The 21,713-nt window shown below is 50.1% G+C and overlaps 2 protein-coding genes across 5 annotated transcripts in view; one reads left to right on the top strand and one right to left on the bottom strand.

Moving 5' to 3' along the window:
* Positions 1–349: 349 nt before the first annotated feature.
* Positions 350–8,795, bottom strand: TRMT12 (tRNA methyltransferase 12 homolog). Its single transcript, XM_043974466.1, has 8 exons — positions 8,727–8,795; positions 5,797–5,881; positions 5,324–5,492; positions 4,854–5,052; positions 4,612–4,762; positions 4,270–4,379; positions 2,720–2,877; positions 350–1,338 (listed from the first exon to the last, which is right to left on the bottom strand). The coding sequence occupies exons 1-8, from the start codon at positions 8,785–8,787 to the stop codon at positions 868–870; spliced, it is 1,404 nt and encodes a 467-aa protein (XP_043830401.1). The 5' UTR covers positions 8,788–8,795; the 3' UTR covers positions 350–867.
* A 502-nt stretch (positions 8,796–9,297) lies between these two features.
* The window catches only part of CSTF2 (cleavage stimulation factor subunit 2), a 29,019-nt gene continuing 16,603 nt past the window's right edge, over positions 9,298–21,713 (top strand). The window contains exons 1-9 of one of the 4 annotated variants that reach the window (XM_043974199.1): positions 9,313–9,510; positions 10,921–10,999; positions 11,240–11,409; positions 16,478–16,614; positions 16,995–17,114; positions 17,242–17,361; positions 18,411–18,528; positions 19,299–19,361; positions 21,145–21,204. In XM_043974199.1, coding sequence (XP_043830134.1) covers positions 9,453–9,510; positions 10,921–10,999; positions 11,240–11,409; positions 16,478–16,614; positions 16,995–17,114; positions 17,242–17,361; positions 18,411–18,528; positions 19,299–19,361; positions 21,145–21,204 — 925 coding nt within the window. In that variant the 5' untranslated portion in view covers positions 9,313–9,452. Of the gene's footprint in view, positions 9,511–9,787; positions 10,090–10,920; positions 11,000–11,239; positions 11,410–16,477; positions 16,615–16,994; positions 17,115–17,241; positions 17,362–18,373; positions 18,529–19,298; positions 19,362–21,144; positions 21,205–21,713 lie in introns of those variants that run through there. The other 3 variants (XM_043974200.1, XM_043974202.1, XM_043974201.1) reach the window with 3 other exon arrangements.

The raw sequence follows: 21,713 nt of genomic DNA, 5'->3' as shown, positions 1-21,713 counted from the left end.
AGACAGTAAGCCTGGGAGCCCAGCCGAAGAGCCCTAAGAAATGCACTCCCCAGAAACCCTGCACGATTAGTAAGTTTCTGGTAGTATTTGCATCCGTCTGTCGAACCAAGAAGCTATTCGGAGGATCCAAGTTATGAGACGTCAGGACTGAGGGCCAAGGACAAGCACTGACAAAGCTGCTCAAGCCCTGCCACCACTTTGGTCCACTCTGGCAAAGAGAACTCTGGCTCATTCACCAAACAACCCCCACCTCCCGCTCCCCCCACCCCGCCCATCGCCCAGAGCCACCACATGCCGGCAGGCAGAAACAGCATCAACGGCTTGGTCACCAAGGGCTTTATCCCCAAGGACTGATCCAAAGCTCTTCAAGAGGCAGGCAGTGCTGCACCTCCAATTCTAAAACCGGTGGAATGTTTCGGAGAAACTCCATCGACAAACCACACTCCTTAGACAACAGCTACATGAGGTAGTTCAGAGATAACCCCATCTTTGAGATGAGGAGACTCAAAGCCAACAATGTGATAGAGGAGCAGCTCATCTACGGCCACACAGATGGAGCTGAGGCCAAACTGCGGAACTGGGGGCTCTGCAGATACCGCTCAGTTCAACAAGCTATTCTGCCTTTGCTAGGTTTATAAAGACGACAATTCGTCACAATTGGTGGAAGAGAAAGGAAGGAAGACAAGACTTTGGTGACAAAAGCACTCAGTCCCAGCCTTACACCAAGCCCTTGGAAGAGATATACTAATAATCAGTCACTCTAACAATTCCCTATAAAAACGTAAGATTCCTTTCTAGGGGCTAACGGGGCAAGAAGTGGAAGCAAGTTGCTAACTTCAGCACTCCCAGCCACCTGGCCCTCAGGCCTCAGACCTTGGACCCCTGACCACAGCTCCTCTCAGCTTTCCCAGCACCCTCACCAGCAGAGCAGGAAAGGGGGCGACAGTCCAGATCCAAAACCACATGATCCACATGGGGAGCGTAGGACTTCACTTGCTGAATGTGCAGGATTCGCGTCTCCCACGGCTTCCCGTGCAGCTGCAGAAGCAAGGCTCCAATGCGAACAGCCACGGCCTCGGCCCACCTCCGCCACTCCAGCTTAGCGATCTTTGCTGCTGTCTGCCTTCCCGAATTCCTGGCAGCTCTCTGCTCCTTTGGCCCTGCCTCACTGCTGCTGGGGAGCTGGAGCTCCTTCCCGGGGAAGGATTCCACATTGTGGTGGATATGCAGGATGCCCCCTGTGTCCTGGCGCAGCACCTGACAAGCAATGGGCCAGCCCTCCTCGGAGCTGGGGATGAGCCCCAAGTTCACCCTGTCAGCAATGCTCCATAACTTCAGCTAAGAGAGGTGGGGGAAAGAGAGAGAGAGAGAGAGGGTAGTGAGTAGAGCATCAGGACCTCAAAGTGGGTCACCACATTAAAGGCTGAGAGAGAGGAAGGGAGGGAAGGAGGGGGAGAGGGAGAGAAAGAGGAAGGGAGAGAGGGAGGGAAGGAGAGAAAGAGAAAGAGGGAGGGGGAGAGAAAGAGAAAGAAGGAGGGAGAGAGAAAGGGAAGGAGAGAAAGAGAAAGAAGGAGGGAGAGAGAAAGGGAAGGAGAGAAAGAGAAAGAAGGAGGGAGAAAGGGAGGAAGAAAGAGGGAGGGAGGGAAAGAAAGAGAAAGGGAAGAAGGGAGAAAGAGGGAGGGAGGGAGGAGGGAGAAATAGGGAGGGAAGGAGGGGGAGAGGGAGAGAAAGAGGGAGGGAGGAAGAGGGAGAGAAAGAGGGAGGGAGGAAGAGGGAGGGAAGGAGGGGGAGAGGGAGAGAAAGAGGGAGGGAGGAAGAGGGAGAGAAAGAGGGAGGTAGGAAGAGGGAGAGAAAGAGGGAGGGAGAGAGGAAGGGAAGGAGAGAAAGAGAAAGAGGGAGGGAGAGAGAAAAGGAGGGAGAAAGAGGGAGGGAGGGAAAGAGAAAGGGAGGAAGGGAGAGAGAAAGAGGGAGGGAGGAAGAGGGAGGGAAGGAGGGGGAGAGGGAGAGAAAGAGGGAGGGAGAGAGGAAGGGAAGGAGAGAAAGAGAAAGAGGAAGGGAGAGAAAAAGGGAGGGAGAAAGAGGGAGGGAAGGAAGGGGAAAGGGAGAAAAAGAGGGAGGGAAGGAAAGAGAAAGGGAAGAAGGGAGAGAGAAAGAGGGAGGAACCAAGCACTTATTAAGCACCAGGTGCTATGCTAAGCACCCAGTGGCTGCTCAGCTGGCTCCTACAATCTCTTTGTCCAAAGTATACTTTGAAACACAGTGGCGCCGGTCCCACTCTGGACAGGAAGCTCAGAGAGTAGACAATGGCCTCTTCCCTTTGGGTCTTAGGCCAACATGAGGGTCCCCTATCCCTCCTTTTGGGACCACTAAGTCTTCATATTTCAGTCCCACACTGTAAGGACCCAAGGCTGTCCTCATTCCAACCGCTGAGGCAAGAACCAGCATGCACGGCTCCTCCTCATATCAAGAGAACGTGAGTGCCACGGAGTGAGATGATCATAGCCAACAACTCGGGGCCTCATTTTCTCCGTCCACAAAATGAAGGGGTCCAACTCAATGATCTCTAAGCGACCTCCCAGCTTCAAGCTGCCTGAGTTTTCCGGAGGCAGGGTGGGGGCCTAGGAAAGTCCTGCAATTGGCTGTTTGAGAGGGGGGCAGGAGGGGGGGTGGGGCGACAGTTCAGATCCAAGGCCCCACTTGCTGAGTCCTGCTCACTCACCTTCCTGTTATCGCCCAGGTGGATACGGCACCGATCCCCAACACCGTTGAGCTCCAGGTTTTTCCTCAAGGCTGCTGCAGCATGAGGATCCCACTCACAGGCATGCACGAAGGCAGCCTTTGCATGAATCAGGAATGGCAAGGTGAAGTAACCAATCCCTGGAGGAAGGAGACACGGATGAAGGCCTTGAGCAGGCGAGCCTCAGCAGACCAATGCAGGTTCCACGCTCTTGTGTGCGTTGTGACCCATGAACAGTAGGCTCCCATGGGAAGAGAAACAAACCGTCTAGGCCATCAGGAACAAGGGGCCAGAGATTCAGCCACATGGATGCTGCTGGCAGGTGGAAGCCCCCAGGACTGACATGCAGCACAGCCGAGCACATAGCTTACTCTGCGTGCCAAAGCTCTGAGGCAACTTCCTGCAATCATAGGCCAGTGTCTGGCACACAGTAGGCACCTTGTGTTTGCTGGTTGATGGATAGCCAAAGGGTAGGGTTAGAGAGGACAGAAGAAAGCAACTCCCTCCATCTATTTCAGAACAAGACAACTGAACGTTCTACCTCAACTGAACGTTCTACCTCAAGCTACTTAAGAACCGTACTGGGAGCTTCCTGTCCCTTCAAGCATCAGAATCATACAAGCATCCATCAAAAAAGCATCTAGTTGGCACCATTTGGACTGCTGTGCTGGCTAGGCACCGGCCAGATACACATTCCCTGCCATCTAAAGCCCTGGCCTCTGACACAAACAACACTGATGCAGACAAAAACAGAGAAGACAGAAAGAAAACAGAATTCAAGTATTTACATTATATCCATGCCAAGGGTGAAGTGCATTTCTGGTGGGCAAAGTTAGGCCACAGATGTGGGAACTTTCTAGGCCAGCAGAAAATGTTGGGGGAAGTGGCAAAGGGGAAGGCAGAGGAAGGTCTTGGAGAAGGTACGACCTCAAGAGTCACTTAAATGGAAGGAGAGAACTTGGTAATATCCAGCTGAGCAGATCCCAGGGAGGGGAAGAGAAGGTTCTCCAGAGCTAGGGACAGTTTGGGAGCTTATAGGCAGAAGGAGACGAAAGTCATGGAACAGTCAGTGGCAAGGACACTGGTGAAAGTTGTTGAGGGAAACCATGTTGTACCTGGTCCAGAAAGGAATGAATGAATAGATGAATAAATGGATGGATGGATGGATGGATGGATGAATGGAAGGGAGGGAGGGAGGGATGTAAGTGGTGAAGGGGTGTGGTCCCACTAAGAGGCAGGGACACTCCAAAACAGGAGACTAAATTAACAGAGGACCTGCATTCCAATCTCAACAGCTCTGACACTTAATGCCTGCTACACGCTCCCTTAGCCTGCCTGAGTCTCCTCCTCCTCTGCCGCTGACCTCCAAGGTCCCTGCCAGCTCCGGGCCCCTCCGGCCAAGGGGCCAGGCAGCCCAATCTGCTGTAAGCCTATCAAAGAGCTCTTTCTTCTGGTCTGGCCCTGACAGCATTGCTCCGGAGCAGAGCAGAGCAATGGCCCTAACTCAAGAGCCTGCTCCCAAAGGTTGTCACCTGCATAGAGATCCACCAGCACTTGTCCAGCACAGGCCATTGATGCTACCCGCAGCTTCTCAGTGATGTTTCCAAAGGAGAACATGCTTTGGGTCACATCAAACGTGTACCTAGGGAAATCAATACACCGAGGGGCCAAGTGAACAACATGGCTAGCATCCTCACACTTCTGAGCGCCCCCCAAGAAGTGGGGCGCACGCCCCATTAGGTAGTTCAGAGAAGAGTGCACAAAGGAATGAGAGGTTCTCTCAGTCCCAAGTCTAGGGCTGCAGAGCCCTGAGGCGACACCCTCACCAGCCCTTCTGCCCGTACCCTCAAACGAGTTTCCCTTGGGTAACCTACCTGATGCCATTGTCCACATGCTCCACCCAGCCGTGGGCACCCAGCAGCAGGATCACTTTGGGAGCTCGTGTCCCCCCCGGTGACACACGCCCTCGCTTAGCCAGACGCTGGCCTCCCAGAGCAGAAGCAACAGTCTTCCAGAGACCTGGTTCTGGAACAGAGCACAGCCCCCAAAAGGGAGGTGGGGATGAGGCTGCCTCAGAGGGACCCATGAGGAAGACGGGGATACTGCTTTCACTTACCCAGCGTTTTCCAATGGGCAGCTTTGAAGCTATCCTCATTGAGCAGGACGAGGTCACCGTGACGTTGCCAGGAATGGGGAAGATCTTTCTCTAGCTCAACTGACCACGTGTGCCCCTGGCCTTCCACCAGACGCCGCAGCTCCCCATGTAGCTTCTGAGCAGGAGAACAGCTCTGAGCTTTCTTGGAAGGAACAGGATTCTGGGAAAGGCACACAGAAGAGATGTACACCGGGGACATTTACATGGGGAAGAGCAGCACAGGGAAATTCAAATGCCAAGGCCTGCGTCTGGCAGATGACACAACAGTTGCCCTCATGGTAAAGCACCCTGGAAAGCTAGCCTCAGGGCTATACCCTCAATGAAAAGCTCCCTAGGACACAGAGAGCCAGTGCCAAGCTCAGGATCCCATGCTCAGGGATCATCAGTGCCAGTTTGTTCTGGCCAATGAGGGCCTTCACCCAAATACTAACCAGGATCTGTGCCAGCCTGCAGGTGCTCTCAGGGGCCTCTCGCTGCCTCAGAGCTTGTAGGTGCTGCTCGCTGAGGGTCTCTCCCAGGACAGGTAGTGCCATGGAACCATCAGGCAGCTGCTTTACACGGTGACGCCTATCTAGGAGTTGGTGCTTCTCAAGATATTCCCTGCAGGACCAACAAAGGATTTGGCTCCAGGGTCAAGGAAGGAGCTTCAAGCTGGGCAAATCAGGAAGGTTTGACCCCACAGTCCTAGATGTCTCAGCTGGCCTCATGTCTATTCTGTCACATCAGATTTCCAGGCTGAGGACGTCACAAAACCAGTGCTGCCACTGTGCCCCCTAATCCAGGATCCCTCCCTCGAGAGTCCTTCACTCAGTCCCCACTCTCCTCTGCTCCAAGGCCCAAGCGCACGTAACCCCATCTCTCTACCCGACAAACTCCCTGAGGTGGCCCCGCAACCTCCTCATACCTGCAACGCTGTGTAAACTGAGGCTCTGTCACAACAGCCACAAGAACCTCAGACTTTCCACCTTCAGCCTCCATTTTGTCAGAGCCTGGAGGAAAGAAAACGTCCTGGCTCAGTGGGAGAGGAAGCCCAGAAGCGGCTGCCTTCCCAGGCCAAGGACACATTGGGTTTGTCCCCTGCCCCAAATCTGCATTTGGCCTTCATGAGGAGGAGACTGCCCAGGACAGGTAGAGGAAAAGGCCCCCAACACAGGTACTGCAAAGGAAACTGAAACTAAGGTAGGGCCTTGGGCAGGGCCACAGGAAAGTTGCTGAAGAGGCAGAACCACTAATCTGCCATGCACAATGGCAGCCAGCAAGCAGCCAGCCAGCGTCTGGCCCAAATTTCCATGCCAGTGCCTGCCCTGGCTCTCCCAGCATACCTGTGTGCCAAGGTAAGCAGAGGCCACGAGGGGCTGCGCACAGAGAAGCAGATAACCAGTCTCACTGATAAGAAATGCCACATGGGGAAAATGGAACATACACATTCACATATGGTCAATATGGGAATTTGCTTTGCTTAACTATGTATGTTTGTTGAGCACTGTTGTTTTTCCTCCCCCCCCCACCCCAATTTGGAAAGACTGAAGAGCTAGAAATAGGGGTTGTCAAAAAAAAAAAAGGAAGAAAATGTAATTGAGGCATTTTTCAAAATCCACAGGAGAACAGAAAGAAGGTCAGAAGAAACCAAATGAGTGGGCCAGCTTTGAAAGCCATAGGCTGAATTTATTATATACTTTCAAAGGAAAAGTAATAGAGATTCACAGTTGCACAATCTTCTTTTTCTCTTCCACTTTGCACCTGTCTCATTTTATTTGGTTTTTGTTAAGTTCAGAATAATACAAGTTTAAAGAAAGAAACGCCACACTGGCTTTCAGATTCCTGGTCCATCGAGGGAGGCTCTTCTACCTCTGATGCCGACTTTGTGAGAGTCCGGTCACTTGCCACAACAGGGCTCTGAACCCCAAATACCCCTAATTACCCTTTGTAGAAATATCTGGGCCATAACAATTTCTTTTCCAACCAGTGATATCCAGACTAACTCTTAGCTGCCACCTGTGGTTCTCCAAAGACCCCCCCCCACCCCGCTTAAGCATTTCAGTGCTTAAAGGGGACTCTGTGACCTATCGGGCACATGGCATTCACTCAGGTCTTTTGGGCAAAGGGGACTGTAAATGTGACTCAAGTGTCACATAACTGTCTTCAGGAACAACAAGGAAGACAAGAGGCTTGTGGGCTGTACCCTATAAGGGTCAGCTGAAGGAAGTGTTGAAGTTCAGCTTGGAAGGGAAAAGATTCCAGGCAACACTTGGAAAAGAGGTGAGCTCTGTTTGCCCTCTTTGACTCTAGCAGCCAGAGCTAGGAGAAGTACAAAGAAGCAAATTTAAGCCAGAAGGAGAGGTCAAACTGCCCAGGGAGTGAAATGGGCTGCAGTGGGGTCACAGCTGGAGGCCTCCCAAGAGCCTGGGGAATATAGGGAAATCCTGGTGAAGCAGGTAGAGTAGGGGGTAGCTGAAGTCACTTGGGGATCTTCTCAGCTCTAACAGCTCAATTATGACCACTATCCTGACTGCTAGACTTAGATACCCACACTGTCTCTCCCATGCTTAGCTCCTGCTAAAGGCATTCTGGACATGCTGATTTGGAAGTTCTGTGGGGGCCTCCAATTCAGCACACCCAAAGCCTAGTTCATCCTTCCTCCAAACCCTCCCCTTTTCCCAACATTCCTGCTACTTTTAAAGCACTTCCTATCACCCAGGTGTCATCCTCAGCTCATCAGACACATATGCCCCATGTGTCAGCAAATCTGATGCTTCTACCTTCCCCAACCCCTCTCCGCACTCACGGCCACATCTCTACCCTGGACTGCTGCAGTGCCTATTGGGTCTTCCTAACTCAAGTCTCTCCCCCCTAGAATCCATCCTCTACTTGCCAAAAAATGACCTACCTAAAGCATTGGGCTGACCGCGTTACCCCAACTCATGAGCTGCAGTGGCTCCCTGTTATTTCCAAACTGAAAACCCAGCTTGGCTTTTTCAATCCTTTACAACCTGACCCTGCCTACCTTTGCGATCTTTTTACACTTCATGTCCCCTCTCCTGCACTCTCCTTCCTTGCTGTTTGTCACAGAGGCTGCAGCAACCCAGGTTCAGCACCTTGCCTGGAACGTTATGTGCCTAAAGGCTTAGCTTAGATCTCAGCTGGGCCCCCCCCCTTACCTCGCATATTTCTTGTATGCACTCAGTTGTTTGCCTGCTGTCCCCCCACGAGACTGGGGGCTCCCTGAGGTCAGGGCCTGGGATTTTGCCTCTCTCTGTAGCCTCAGTCCTTAGCACAATGGCTAGCACACAGGAAGCGCCTAACAAATGCTTGCTGACCACTTGCCTGTCTAGCTCTATAACTGAAGCCTTCCTGCGCCTGGCCATCGGGGCCCTGCCAGCCCGGGACTGCCGCCGCCGCCGCCTGGGGGAGCCAGCAGCAGGGCCGAGGGGTGCCACGGCCTCGTGCGTTCTTTCATTCATCCGCCCGCCATAAGGCAGCTCCTCCGGGCACCACAGACACGGAGACAAAGGCGCTCGCCCGGGTGCCAGGCTCGGGGGGGGGGGAGCGGTCGCGTGGCGCCGCTCTCCTCCACCAGCTGTGCCCGTGCCCCGCTGCGCCCCCTTCCGGCCGGGTGGCCCCGCCAGGGGCCCGGGGGTGCCGGGGCGCGGGGGAGCGAGCCTGCCCGCTACCCCATCAGCCCAGCCTAGCCTGGCCCGGCCCCGAGGCGCCCATCCCGCGGCGGCCACGCCGCCACGTCGAGCACATGGAGCTCGCGCCCTCACCCCGCCCCACCGCACCCCCGGCTAAGGCCTCCCCTGCCCCCTGGGCCTCGGGGCGCCCTCCCCAGCGTACCCTCGGGCGCTCCGGCTCCCGGGCCCCGGGGGCCTCGGGCCTCTGCTGCATCCCGCTCCATGCACTCGGCGTCAGCCGGGGCCGGGGCGGGCGCCGGGGCCGGGGCGTGGCCGGGGGCGGGCGCGTGGGTGGGGCCGCGCGTTTCCCGCTCCCCGGAGGAACCAAAGCGAAGCCGCCCCGGAGGCCGACGAAGGGCTTGGGGGGACAGGGGCGGGGGAGCCGCCGACACTCCGGGCGCCATCTTGAGTCAGGCCCCGCCCTCAGTCTGCGGAGGCTGGGGGCGGGCCGGAGGGAGGGAGGCGGGGGAACGAGGGCCGCGGAGAGAGAGCGGGGCTGGACTGAGGGAGGGCAAGCGGCCGGGCTGGCGGGCCGGCCGGAGGGAGGAAGGCCGTAAGGCGGGGCCGGGAGAGAACGCGGAGCGCGCAAGGGTTCGAACCCCGAGCGCCGGCCGGCCCTCAGGGGGCAGGTTTCCAGGAAACCGGGCGGCCTCTTTGTTGCGGGTGCCGAGGCCGGCAGACAGCGGCGGGGGGCCTCTCCTGCCCCCTCCAGGCTGCCACGGGCAGGAAGGCGGGCTGGCGGCCGCCGCTGCCGCGGCTGTTTACGGAAGAACGCCTGCGAGGTGCCGGGGGCCGCCCCTAATGAAGGGGGCCGCCCCTCGCGCAGTGCGGAAGTGTGGGTAGGCGCAAGAAGCACTTGTGCTCGCACCGGAAGCGGGCACGGAGGACGATGGCGGGGTTGGCGGTCCGGGACCCGGCGGTAGACCGATCGCTGCGCTCCGTGTTCGGTGAGCGGCTCTCGCCGCCAGGGCTGGCCGCCGGGCCGCACAGATGTAGGACTGGCCTGTGCAGGAGAGGGAAAGCGAGCCGGCCGGGGAGGCAGACGGGCGGAAGGGAAGGGGAGGACGGAGGGCCGCCGGGATGGGGGGGGGGGGGCCGAGCCCCCGGCCCGCGAGCTCGCGGCCCGGACGCATGCGGCCTGGGCCAGGGGGAAGGGAGGGCCGCGGCGCTTGGAACCCGAGCAGCCGGCGCTGCGTGCTGCGTCCCTTTGGATCAGTGCGCGTGCTCCCGTCCCCCGTGCCTCCCGGAGCTTGCGTGCCTCCCGGAGCTTGCGTGGCTCGTGCTTCTGCCGCCCCCGACCCGCTCCCAGCCCCAGCCCCAGCCCCAGCCCGGGGCTTCGAATCATCGGGGCAGAGGGTGGGCTCGTGCGGAACCCCGGCCGCAGAACGGATGAATGAAGGCCCAAGCTGGAGGCCGGACGTGCCCGCAGCAGAGCGGCGGGTCGACCTTGTTGGCTCCTTGGTCTCGGGCTTGAATAGCGCCCCGCGAGGCTCCCGCCGAAATGTGCGCCGTCGCCCCCGAGAAAGGTCTCGGTCTCGGTCTCTCTCTCGGTCTCTCTCTCGGTCTCGGTCTCTCTCTCTCTCTCTCTCTCTCTCTCTCTCTCTCTCTCTCTCTCTCTCTCTCTCTCTCTCTCTCTCGGTCTCTCTCTCTCGGTCTCTCTCTCGGTCTCTCTCTCTCTCTCTCGGTCTCTCTCTCTCTCTCTCGGTCTCTCTCTGTCTCTCTCTCTCTGTCTCTCGCTCTCTCTGTCTCTTGCTCTCTCGCTCGCTCGAGAAAGGTCTCTGGCTCCGGGCGGATAGGCCGGCCAACCAGGGCCAGGGCCTTCGGAGCCCTCTACAGACCCAAACGGGACTGCCTGAGCTGGAGTAACAGCTTGGAGGGGGGCCCGGGGGCGGCGAGCTTCACTGGGCAGCCTCATCCCCGCAAAGGTCGGGGTGCGTGGGAAAGGGAAGGGTCCGCCCCTCCTCCCCCCAAGACCGGGGCTACTGCGGCATGGGGGGCCCTTCCAGCTCCTTAGGACCGCCTGAGAATCCGGTCCCCGATTTTTCACGGGTACTGGCGATTTCTAGGGGAGGGGGGGTCAATCTCGAGCGTTAGGCTCTTTGGAAAGGGTGAGGGCGAGGAAGAAAGGGGGGGAATCTGCCGAATGGCAGAGAAATTTAAAACCAAGGCCTACTTGTTATAAAAATAGCAAGGGGGAGAAATCATTGCTCCCTCTACTGTCTAACTGTTTGATCGTAGGAAGATACGCTAAGAACATGGTGGCCCAAAAACAGGTGTTCTCCCTGGTTAATTTCTCCTTGAGCTTGTCTATTACAAACCTGGAATTTCCTGCTTATTTCCTGCCTTTTCCTCCTTAGTTGGTAACATTCCATATGAAGCTACTGAAGAACAGTTAAAGGACATCTTCTCCGAAGTTGGACCAGTTGTAAGTTTCAGGTAAGAGGCTCTGCTTTACTGATGCTTCTCTCAAGTTTCTTCTCTGGACTAGATTTTTCCTAGTAATTCTTTAACTGGATTCTAAGCAAAAAGTTAATCCTTCCTGATCCCTTGATAAGATTTCAGCGGAAAAGACTTTGGGGGCTAGAATTACAAAATTTCATCTTAATGGAGAGGTGGGTCCAAAAGACTTGTTCCCTATGTAATAGTTGTGTTCCCTTCCTCGATTCTCCCATTCAGGTTGGTATATGATCGGGAGACAGGGAAACCAAAGGGTTATGGCTTCTGTGAATATCAAGACCAAGAAACAGCCCTCAGTGCTATGCGGAACCTGAACGGCCGGGAGTTCAGCGGGAGAGCACTTCGGGTAGACAACGCTGCAAGTGAAAAAAACAAGGAGGAACTAAAGAGTGAGTCTAGTTACAGAAGCATTGTGGGCATCACAGGCAGTGGGCTTGGGGATACAAAAGATTCCCATTTCTGGACTAAGGGGAGATATCTTGTCTCCCAGTATTCACCAAGCTCAAGCACTGGTTTTGTCAATGGAGATTATTAAAATATTACACATTAAGGAAGTGTCGATAAATGACAACCTAAAGGTTAGTTTGTCTTGAAATCCTTCAGTTACTAGGAGGTAAGGCTTGTACTTGAACTAAGAGGGTGGTTGTCATTCAGGCTCATGATGCTAATGGATCATTAATGCTTACTACCCACTTGGATGATTATTGGACATTTAGAATGTTGTATTTTCATGGTGTCCACTCAGGAATGACCATCCTCTAGAACTGTATGACTTCAGTCCCATTAAAAAGAGTTGGGAAGCCCTGTCTTCTAATGTGAGATTATTGCTTTTTATTGATTTGTAAAGTTGGCTAGCTAACCATACAAAGATCAATAGATGGGAGGGAGAAAAAAATGCAAAGAAATGTATTTGTTTTTATACAATCCACCAGCAACTTTCCTATATTATTTTATAAAATTCAATAACAAAAGTTACTGTCACTTAGGAGTTCACAAACTTAATTCTCACCCAATTTTTAATCACCACATACATAACCTCAGGGGGTAAAAATATAGTACTAGAAATACTAACCGTGGCCATGAGACAAAAATAAATTGAAGGAACAAGCATGGTCAAAAAGAAAATGATTAGGACTTTTTGCAATGATGTTATGGTGTACTTAACTCTAACGTCAAACTAAAAATTCATTGAAATGATGAATTAAGCAAAATTGCAGGATATCAAATAATCTACCTGAGTCATTAACATTCCTGTATATTACCAAAAAAACACAGCAAGAACAGATAAAGTCTACTTAAAAGAACTACAGAATATATAAAATTACTTGACAGTCTCCCTACCAAGATGAACACAAGAACTATGTGACTCCAACTACAAAGCACTTGATGGAAAAAGAGATCTAAGTAATTGGAAAAATATTAATTTCTCATGGGCAGGTCAAGCCAATCAGATAAAAATGAAAATAGCACTTAAATTAACTCATCAGTGCTGTTATCGCTCAATTTGCCAAAGGATTACTTTATAGAACTACACAAAAGTCAAATAAAATTCATCTAGAGGAACAAAAGGTCAAGAATCTCAAAGTAATGAATAAAAGGAGGAAAGAAGGGGGCCTACCAGTACCAGATCTTCAAACTATATCTTGAAGTAATCATCAAAACTAATTAGTATCGATTAAATAGTAAGAGATCAGTGGAACAGATTATATATACAACATAACAAAGTAAATGAATACAGTAGCCTAGTGTTCCACAAACCCAAAGCTCTCAGCTGCTGAGGTAATGGTTTACTATTTGACAAAAACTGCTAGGAAAACTGGACTGCTGTCTGGCAGAAATTATAAATAGATTAACACCTCACACCACATACCAAGATAAATTCCAAATGGATACATGAACCTAGACATCAGAGATCACGTCATAAACAAATTAGCAGAACAAAGAAACTACCTTTCAAGTCTATGAATAGGGAAAGATTTTGTGACCAAACAAAGGATAGAAAGTATCAAAGTAGATAAAGTAGCCAATTTTGACTATGCAGAGTTTAAAAGGGTTTGTAAAAACAAATCCAATGCAGCTAAGATTAGAAGTGAAACAACCAAGAAAATCTTTGCAACAAGTTTTGTTGATAAGGGCTTCACTTTCAATATATATAAAGAAATTAATCACATTGATAAATATCTTCTATTCTCCAGTTGACAAATGGTCGGAAGATGTGAACAGGTAATTCTCCGGGGAAGAAATCCAAGTTATCTTTATCCATGTGAAAAAAATGCTCCAAATCACTTCTTTTTTTTTTTTTTTTTTTGAGAAAGGGGTTTTTATTAAGATGTAATTGTAGGGGGCAACTGGGTGGTGTAGTAGATAGACCACCTACTGGTCCTGGAGTCAGGAGGACTTGAGTTCAAATCTGTCTTCAAACATTTACTAGTTGTGTGACCCTGAGCAAGTCACTTAACCCCAATTGCATGGCCCTGAGTTCAATCTTAGAGAATCCTCATTCATTATTCTCTGGTTCTTATTGATCCTCTCCTAGAAGTTACTTTGGGAACATCAGTATTGAACTTGTTTTAAATCTCTCTCTATGCAGTTTCCCTCTTAAAAGCTCCAGTATTTTAATAAACACCTGAGGTACCCTGCATGAAGGTCCTAATGGTCCAGGTCCATTGTTAGCAGGATTCCTTGGCACCTTAGGGTTGCCCACTTTGTAGTCTCTCCCTCTGGGAACCACCTTTGCCTTGGTGGGGGTGATTCAGTGTCAGGCCCTGGGCATGGCTAAGTCCCTGAGTAAGGGTTGGAGAAAGAGGAGACTTCTTTTTTTGTGTGTGCAATTTTTCCCCCTTTTCTCTTTTTTATAATTACTATTGTTAACTGTTTCTCTTCCTCCAAATCACTCTTGATTTTTTTTTTTATGTATGAGGTATTTTATTTTTTCCATTACATGTAAAGATAGTTCTCAACTTTTGTTTATACAAGGTTTACAATTTCAGATTTTTCTCCCTCCCTCCCCTCCCTCCCCCCTCCCCTAGACAGCAGGTAATCTGATATAGGTTATATCTATATATCTATATATCATATCCATATCCATATACATATAGATATATACACACACATATATATATATATATACACATAATAACATTAATCCTATTTCTGCATTAATCCTGTTACAAGAGAAAGAATCAGAGCAGTGATGCAAAACCTCAAAATAGAAAAAAAAAACAACAGCACCCAAAACAAAAGAAATAATATGGTTCAATCAGCATCTATACTCCACAGTTCTTTCTTTCTTTTTTTTTCTTGGATTTGGAGATCCTCTTCTATCATGAGTTCCCTGGAACTCTTCTGTACCATTGCATTGGTGAGAAGAATATAGTCCATCACAGTAGGTCAACACTCAATGTTGATGATACTGTGTACAATGTTCTTCTGGTTCTGCTCATCTCACTCATCATCAGCTCACGTAAGACCCTCCAGGTTTCTCTGAACTCTTCCTGCTCATCATTTCTTACAGCACAATAGTATTCCATTGTATTCATATACCACAACTTGTCCAGCCATTCCCCAATGGATGGGCACCCCCTCAACTTCCAATTCCTTGCTACCACGTAAAGAGCAGCTATAAATATTTTTGTACATGTGGGTCCCTTTCCCCCTTCCATGATTTCTTTGGGCAAAAGACCTAAAAGTGGGATTGCTGGGTCAAAGGGTATGCACAGCTTTATCGCCCTTTGGGCATAATTCCAAATTGCTCTCCAGAATGGTTGGATCAGCTCACAGCTCCACCAACAATGCATTAGTGTTCCAATTTTCCCACAGCCTCTCCAACATTTATTATCTTCCTTTTTTGTCATTTTAGCCAATCTGATAAGTGTCAGGTGGTACCTCAGAGTTGTTTTAATTTGCATCTCTCTAATCATTAGATATTTAGAGCATTTTTTCATATGGGAATAGATAGCTTTGGTTTCTTCATCAGAAAACTGCCTGTTCATATCCTTTGACCAATCACTCTTGATTTAGAGAAACTCAAAGAACTCTGAAATCCCATCTCATATCCATCAGGTTGACAAAAGGGAAAGTTTTGACAAATATTGAAGGGGCTACAGCAAAACAGGCATATTGACACGCTGTTTTTGAAGTTGTGAACTGGTCCAGCCATTCTGGAAGTCATTTTGGAAGTATGGCCCAGAAGTTACTTTTTTGTGGATCCAGTAATGCTACTACTAGGCCTGTATGCCCCCCCAAAGAGAGGAAAAGGGCCCACGTACACACAAATATTTATAGCAGCTCTTTTTGTAGTGACAAAGAACTAGAAATTGGGGCGGGGTGGGAGTGGGGAGAACATTCATCCATTGGGAATAAATAGCTGAGCAAATTACATATGAATATATTTTAAATGCTGTTGTATCTGCAGAAAGTTTCAGTGGAACCTAGGAAGACCTCTGTGAACTAAAAGTGATTTGAACCATGAGAACAATTCATACATTGAGAAATGTTTAAGACAACTCAGCCAATGAATCTGCCCTGGATGGGGGGGGAGGGGGCACTAAATTCAAATGTAATTGGCAGGCATTTAACAACAACCAAAAAAAAATACAATACAATATAGATAATGTTGATTTGTGGTTTTCTGAGTCCCTGTGACTATGCTATTTGAGTTTGACACCGTGGTTCCAAAAGACCAGTGATAAAGAATGCTACCCACCTCTTCACATGGAGCACACAATTTCGGGATATGGCCAGTGTGGGAATGTTTTGCTTGACTGAATATTTATTAAGAGCTTTTGCTTTTCTTCTTTTTTCTTTTTCCACTAGAGGGAGAGGGGGAAAAAATAAATACTTGACAATTGCGGGGAAAAGAAAACCATCTCTTATCAGAAAAACCTTTTCTCTCGACCTATGTTGAAAACTTCAAGCCTGAAATAGAAATGGCTTTTTATTTAGTACACAGAATTTATGTCTTCATTTAACACACACCATGCAGTACACTTCCAACTTGAGTGCTTTAGGGAGCTTGAAACACCACTCCCAGTATTCTGGTTCATAAGCTTCTGGACTTAATGATAATTTCACTTCACTATTAGATATGTTCACCAATGATATGCCATACCAATTGCTACTAGGATCCCAGTCAATATAATATACAATTTAAAAAGCTTTCAAGATCTCTTGTCATAAAAATTCAGAAGCTTGCATGGTAAACATTGATAGTCTCTGCTGTATCAGATAAAGAGGAGAGAGTGCCTATATCTCAAATGCTCCAGGCCAGGAAAGCTGTTCCCTTCAATATGGTATCTGTACATGGTTTTCCAGATGTGGCCTATGCAGGATTTGCAAAACTTTTTTTGCAAAATATCTATAATAATTTAAAGATGCTAATGTTGACAAGCAGCTCTGCATTTGAAATCATTTGATTTGGGGTTTTGTTTTGAATTTGATTATATTTGTCCTGATTAGGCCTTGGCACTGGTGCCCCCATCATTGAATCTCCTTATGGAGACCCCATCAACCCTGAAGATGCTCCGGAATCCATTAGCAGAGCCGTTGCCAGTCTGCCACCAGAACAGATGTTTGAGCTGATGAAACAAATGAAGGTAGGAAATATAAAACCAATGGAAACTGTCCCATTGAAGGAGCAATCCCAAATGGTGGACAATGTGGCCACAGACAAGAGTGTTGCTCTTTGCTTGGTTCCTTCAGGGTTTAGTATCATTGGCATTCTCCTATTCTTATAGACCAAGAGGAACTAGTACTTGAGCTGTGGGGAGCCCATAGAACAATTGATCCCGGTGTTGGGGGGGGGGCAGTAATTAGACAGGCCCTTGTAGGCTCCAAGTTGAGTGGGGTGCTTGCTTGATGGCAGCATGGAAGGCTCACCAAGGTGAGGCCCCTCAGATTCCTGGGCCAGTACTCTTACTGCATTATTTCACTCAGAGGAACCATGGGACCTGATGTGCTGTGTTTCTTTGCCCAGCTTTGCGTACAGAATAGTCCCCAAGAAGCACGGAACATGCTGCTCCAAAACCCCCAGCTAGCCTATGCTTTGCTACAAGCCCAAGTAGTGATGCGAATTGTGGATCCAGAGATTGCACTGGTAAGTCCTGCTTGCCTGTGGAAGTGGCCTACAAGTACTTCCTTCGTGGTGGGAGGCGGGGCTTGGCAGATTATCCTGTTACAAAGCATAGCCAATTTCAGCATAAGTGTTTATCTCTTTTCTGTAGAAAATTTTGCATCGTCAAGCAAATATCCCATCTCTGATTCAGAGTAACCCGCAGCCTGTCCAAGGACCTAGTGCACCGATGAACCAGCCGAATACTCCAGCTTCTCAACCGCAGCCCTTGGTACGGGTTCACGTTTGAGTACTTATCTGTCTTAAAGTGGTATTGGCCACTAGGTGAGGGTGTGATGGAAGGCTGGGGTGGAAGAGAACAGGAAGGTAGACAAATAAAAAAGTTGTCCAAGTGAAAAACTTCAGATTGTGGCATGTATATCTTTTGGGATGGTCTCCCAATTGTTGGGAGGGAAGCAGTGTGGCTGGAACCCTTCAAGTCAGGGATGATTGAGTAGAGAAATGAAATTGGGGGCAGACCCTCCTCACTTGCTTCTCTTAACTTGTCTTCTTTGGCCTTGCATACAGCTATAGCAAGGGCCTTCAAATGAGATCATATTTTTAAAGCACTTAGCACAATCCCTGGCACATAGTAGGCATTTCCCTCTACATGAAGAACTTGGATATACAACTCACAGTGTGAGAAGTGGCCCTTAAAAACTGAACTCCTCCAAATTCTCTCGCTAGACAAGAGAAGCTTTGCTTTCTTAAAAGTGGTACTGCTTTGGGGCTTTCCTAAAGAGCACCCCCTGGGCACCTGCCTTTATTTCCCTTTGGTTGCCTGCCCCCCCCCCCCATTGGGTGTTGAGTAGAACAGTCCAAGTCCACCACAGCTCCCTGTGATTGATTGGAATATCAAAAGAAGAAACATGGGGGCAGCTAGGTGGTGCAGTGAATAAAGCACCGGCCCTGAATTCAGGAGTACCAGAGTTCAAATCCAGCCTCACTTTATACTTTATAGCTGTGTGACCCTGGGCAAGTCACTTAACCCCCATTGCCCTGCAAAAAAACCCTAAAAAAAAAAAAACAAAAGGACAAACGTGTCCCAGTGTCTAGTCCCAGCTGTACTGAGTTTGGGGCGTCCCATTCTGTGGTGCCCAGAGGACTATGTCTCTGGCTCTTCTGATTTTGTGCCCTGTGGGAGGGCACACCATCTGGACAGGGATGTGGGGTGGGATGGTTAGAGTGATCAGTTAGATAATTTAAGGTTATCATCAACTAGTGTATTTATTAAATCCCTACAGGGACATGGGACAGGCTCTGATTTCTTCTCTTGTTCAGGGTGGGATGCATGTGAATGGAGCTCCTCCTCTGATGCAACCACCTCTGCCAGGTGGCGTTCCTGCACCAGGAGCAATGCCCACTGCAGGACCTGGCCCTGGCCCCTTGGCTCCTGGAGGTGAGCAGGGTTTCACATTCTCACTTTCAACATCTTTAAATACGTTCCTTCAGAGAGCCAAGGCTCCTGGTGAACCTGAGGGTACTGTGGAGATGCGACCTATCATGGACATTGTTGTTATTTAGTTGCTTTTAGTCATATCCGACTCTTTGTGTTTTGTGTTCCCATTCAGTAACTCAATAAAATAGACATTGCTGGATAGCATTCTCTTTCTGAAAGAGTCCAGAAGCGAATGTTTTAAACTTAGTAGGGAAAGGAGGATCATCTTGAGCACATACTTAGACCTGGTCTTTGGTCTCTGATAGCTTTTGCCTGTGGTTTACTGGAGTGCTTTGGGGTATTGGGTTGTTGAGGTGGAGAGAAGTGAAGGCCACTGCCCTGTAATTTGCCTTTCCTGACATGGCCAAGACTTGAGAAGGCCTTGGCCACAGTCCACCTTCCCAGGCACAATGCATAGAGCCTGAGACCCAGTTCTTCCGTTTGCCATGGAGCAGCAGGCACATGACACTGGGTAGAAGCCCCTTGTGAAGGACTGGCAGTTCTCAGTTGATATGTTCCTGAGTCTTTGTATGGAGACTAGACGGTGGGCTGCTAAATGATCACTGCCCCCATTGTCCAATCCCCAGATCCAGTCGCTCTTTGAGGGGAAGGGGGCAAGAATGGGGACTGTAAACTTCCCTTTGTGCAATTCTGATTCTATGGAAGGAAGGAATGACTTGCGGGCTTCTTTGTTGTCCTCAATGAGGATTCCCTTGGCCTTTGTCTTCCAGGCGCAATGCAGTCCAAGGTTGGAATGCCAGGTGGTGGCCCAGTATCCCTAGACCGGACCCAAGGTAAGTAGATTGTAATGTCTCACTAACACGGATTACTTGCAGACTCTTTATCTGCTAAGGTAAAGCCCCATTGCACGAGCGTCGGTGTCGGAGCCAAGTGACCCTCAGCCTAAGGTGCATCGTCCAGCGCTTTTCTCTGATGGGTTCGTAGTCATGGTAGCGTTGTGCTCTGTCTCCCTGTATCACTAGTGCTGGCGGGTGAGTGGGCACACAGCGTGGAGGCAGGGTGCACAAAATGACTGTGGCTTAAGCCTGGTCAGGGCTGTTGGGGGGGAGTCAAGGCCAACGAAGCCTACATGTCTTGGGTCTCGTACCATGATGGCGGCAGCGGCAGTGGCGGTGGCGTTGTCTTCGTCATGGTGCACAGACTCGGTCACAATAGCAACAGCAACCCCAGACTTTCTGCCTTCTGTCTCCATGTAGCCAGATCCTAAAAGCTTAAGAAAATGTGGTTCTTTTGCAGTGAGAGCCAGGAAGACCAATGATACGGTAGCTTCAGCTGCTGTTTTCCCCAAATAGCCCTCACATGTGTCTAGCATTCTCTTGAGTCTCTGAGGGACCAAACCTCCCCTCAAGGGGCACAGAGCAGACAAAGCAAGGCCTTAAGACAGACTTCTCATTTGGAGCTGGTGCCTGGGGAAGGTTCCTGAAATGACAGAACCAATAATCCACTCCCCAGATGACTGACAGCAATCGAACAAGGTTCAAGACCATTGTCTCACCCCACCCTTGCCCTCGGGTTCTCTGTGCTTTGAGTGTAGATGGATGGAGACACAGTGTGCCACCTATCTGGCCACAGGAGAGATAGGTGAGGGACTTCTTTCCCTCCTTTCGCCCATAGGTAACACCACCTTTGTGTTTGCAAATGGCTCCATAGAGAGAGTGGAGAAATGGGGTTCTTAACCCGACGCTCTAGGGGCTCCTTGGTAGCAGTTCTTCTTGCATGCCTATAGAGGGTACAGGAGTCAGGCTCCCTTTTGCTTTTGCTGGTACTGTCTGCCCTAGGATTCTTGCTTCTTGTGCATGCCTGCAATGACGATAGGAGACAGGGAGGCGCTCTGCGAGTGCGGCGTCTCTCTGCCTTCTACCGCCTGTGCTTTTAGTGTTTTTGCAGTTGTCCCATTTCATGCATGTGTGTTTATGTGCATGTGTGTGTAGCCCATTCTCCTTGGGTTTGGCTCACCATCCTCTCCAAAGCTTATTTCCTCTGAAGGGCTTTGTTCTTCTTCCTGTAAGACTCAGTCACTCTGTCTCTTCATCTCATGCTTGCTTTGGTGTTTTAGATGTGACTTTGCTTGTGCTACCCCATATGCTTCGGGGCCTTTCCTCCATCCATCCTACCTTCCAAGCTCGGTCTTCTCTACCTGCCATGTTCTGCTCCATTTTCTAGCTCAAACAACACAGGAGTGTTTCTAAGGAAGTCCTGTTGGAAGGAGGCTAGAATTGCTTCCCTAGGCAAATTTGGGCTGCAGGCTTGACTTGTTTCTTTTTGGTACCCTGGTCACACAACTTCTGGGAATCCGCCTTCCCAAAGTCAAACTGTGGTTCAGGCACATGAAGAAACTAGCATAGGCCAAGGGCTTTTGGCAGCCAGGGGCAAGCTACCGACCTAGGAATGGTTTTGAGCTTTGGTGAGCATGTATACAAATCTCCAGGCGTGCATGTGCGTGCGTGTGTGCGTGCGTGTGTGCGTGTGTGTGCGTGTGTGTGGGGATGTGGAGGTGTGTGCTAGCCATTCATGTCTCTGCTCTTTTTCCTTCTCTTTAACTTGCTGCTCACCTAGGGACACTACAGCACTCGCCCGTGGGACCTGCCGGGCCTGCATCAATTGAGCGAGTTCAAGGTACCCACGATAACTGCAGGTTTCCTGTGTATGTGGTGTTCAGGGTGGGGCAGGAGAAGAGGAAAGGCTGTCTGGCAGTGAGCTTCATGTTGCAAGCCCCAAAGGGTGATACTTTGGCTTCGCTTTGCCTTGGGGGGGAGCCACGAGCCTGAGATTGACCTTTGGTTGAGGTTTGGTGTCAAGAGGCTTGGTTGGAATGACAGTGGTGGTGAGCAGTCTTTCCCTAGTGAAGAGGTCCTTGTAGACACAGCTGTCTTTTGTGACTAGTTGTTGGGCTAAGATAGGAATTCTAAGCAAAACCCAGAAGGATCGATTCCTCTGAACGAGGCAGAGGGCTTAGTTGGCAATTCTATGGGCAGTGCTGTTTCGGCACAGGCTGTGCTCGCTCCCTGCTTTCTGTTCTTGAATTTCAGGAGTGTTCTTTTAGGATGAGGCGTTTTCCTGAGTTGTGTTGACTGTGGTGCAGTCATCACTCTGAGTGTCCTTACTTGGTTTTTCACTTCGGTAAT

The sequence above is a fragment of the Dromiciops gliroides genome, chromosome X, assembly GCF_019393635.1.
Source record: "Dromiciops gliroides isolate mDroGli1 chromosome X, mDroGli1.pri, whole genome shotgun sequence".
Taxonomy (NCBI): Eukaryota; Metazoa; Chordata; class Mammalia; order Microbiotheria; family Microbiotheriidae; genus Dromiciops; species Dromiciops gliroides.
The sequence above is the reverse complement of the archived record's forward strand: the minus strand, read 5'-3'. Positions and strand labels throughout refer to the sequence as shown.

Excerpts from the sequence above, each read along its gene's own strand:
- TRMT12 (XM_043974466.1), bottom strand. The coding sequence starts at position 8,787 with ATGGAGCGGGATGCAGCAGAGGCCCGAGGCCCCCGGGGCCCGGGAGCC. Across the intron at positions 4,763-4,853 it reads TGCCCATTGGAAAACGCTGG|AACCAGGTCTCTGGAAGACT; the intron begins GTAAGTGAAAGC and ends GCTCTGTTCCAG. Across the intron at positions 1,339-2,719 it reads ACCTGGGCGATAACAGGAAG|CTGAAGTTATGGAGCATTGC; the intron begins GTGAGTGAGCAG and ends CACCTCTCTTAG.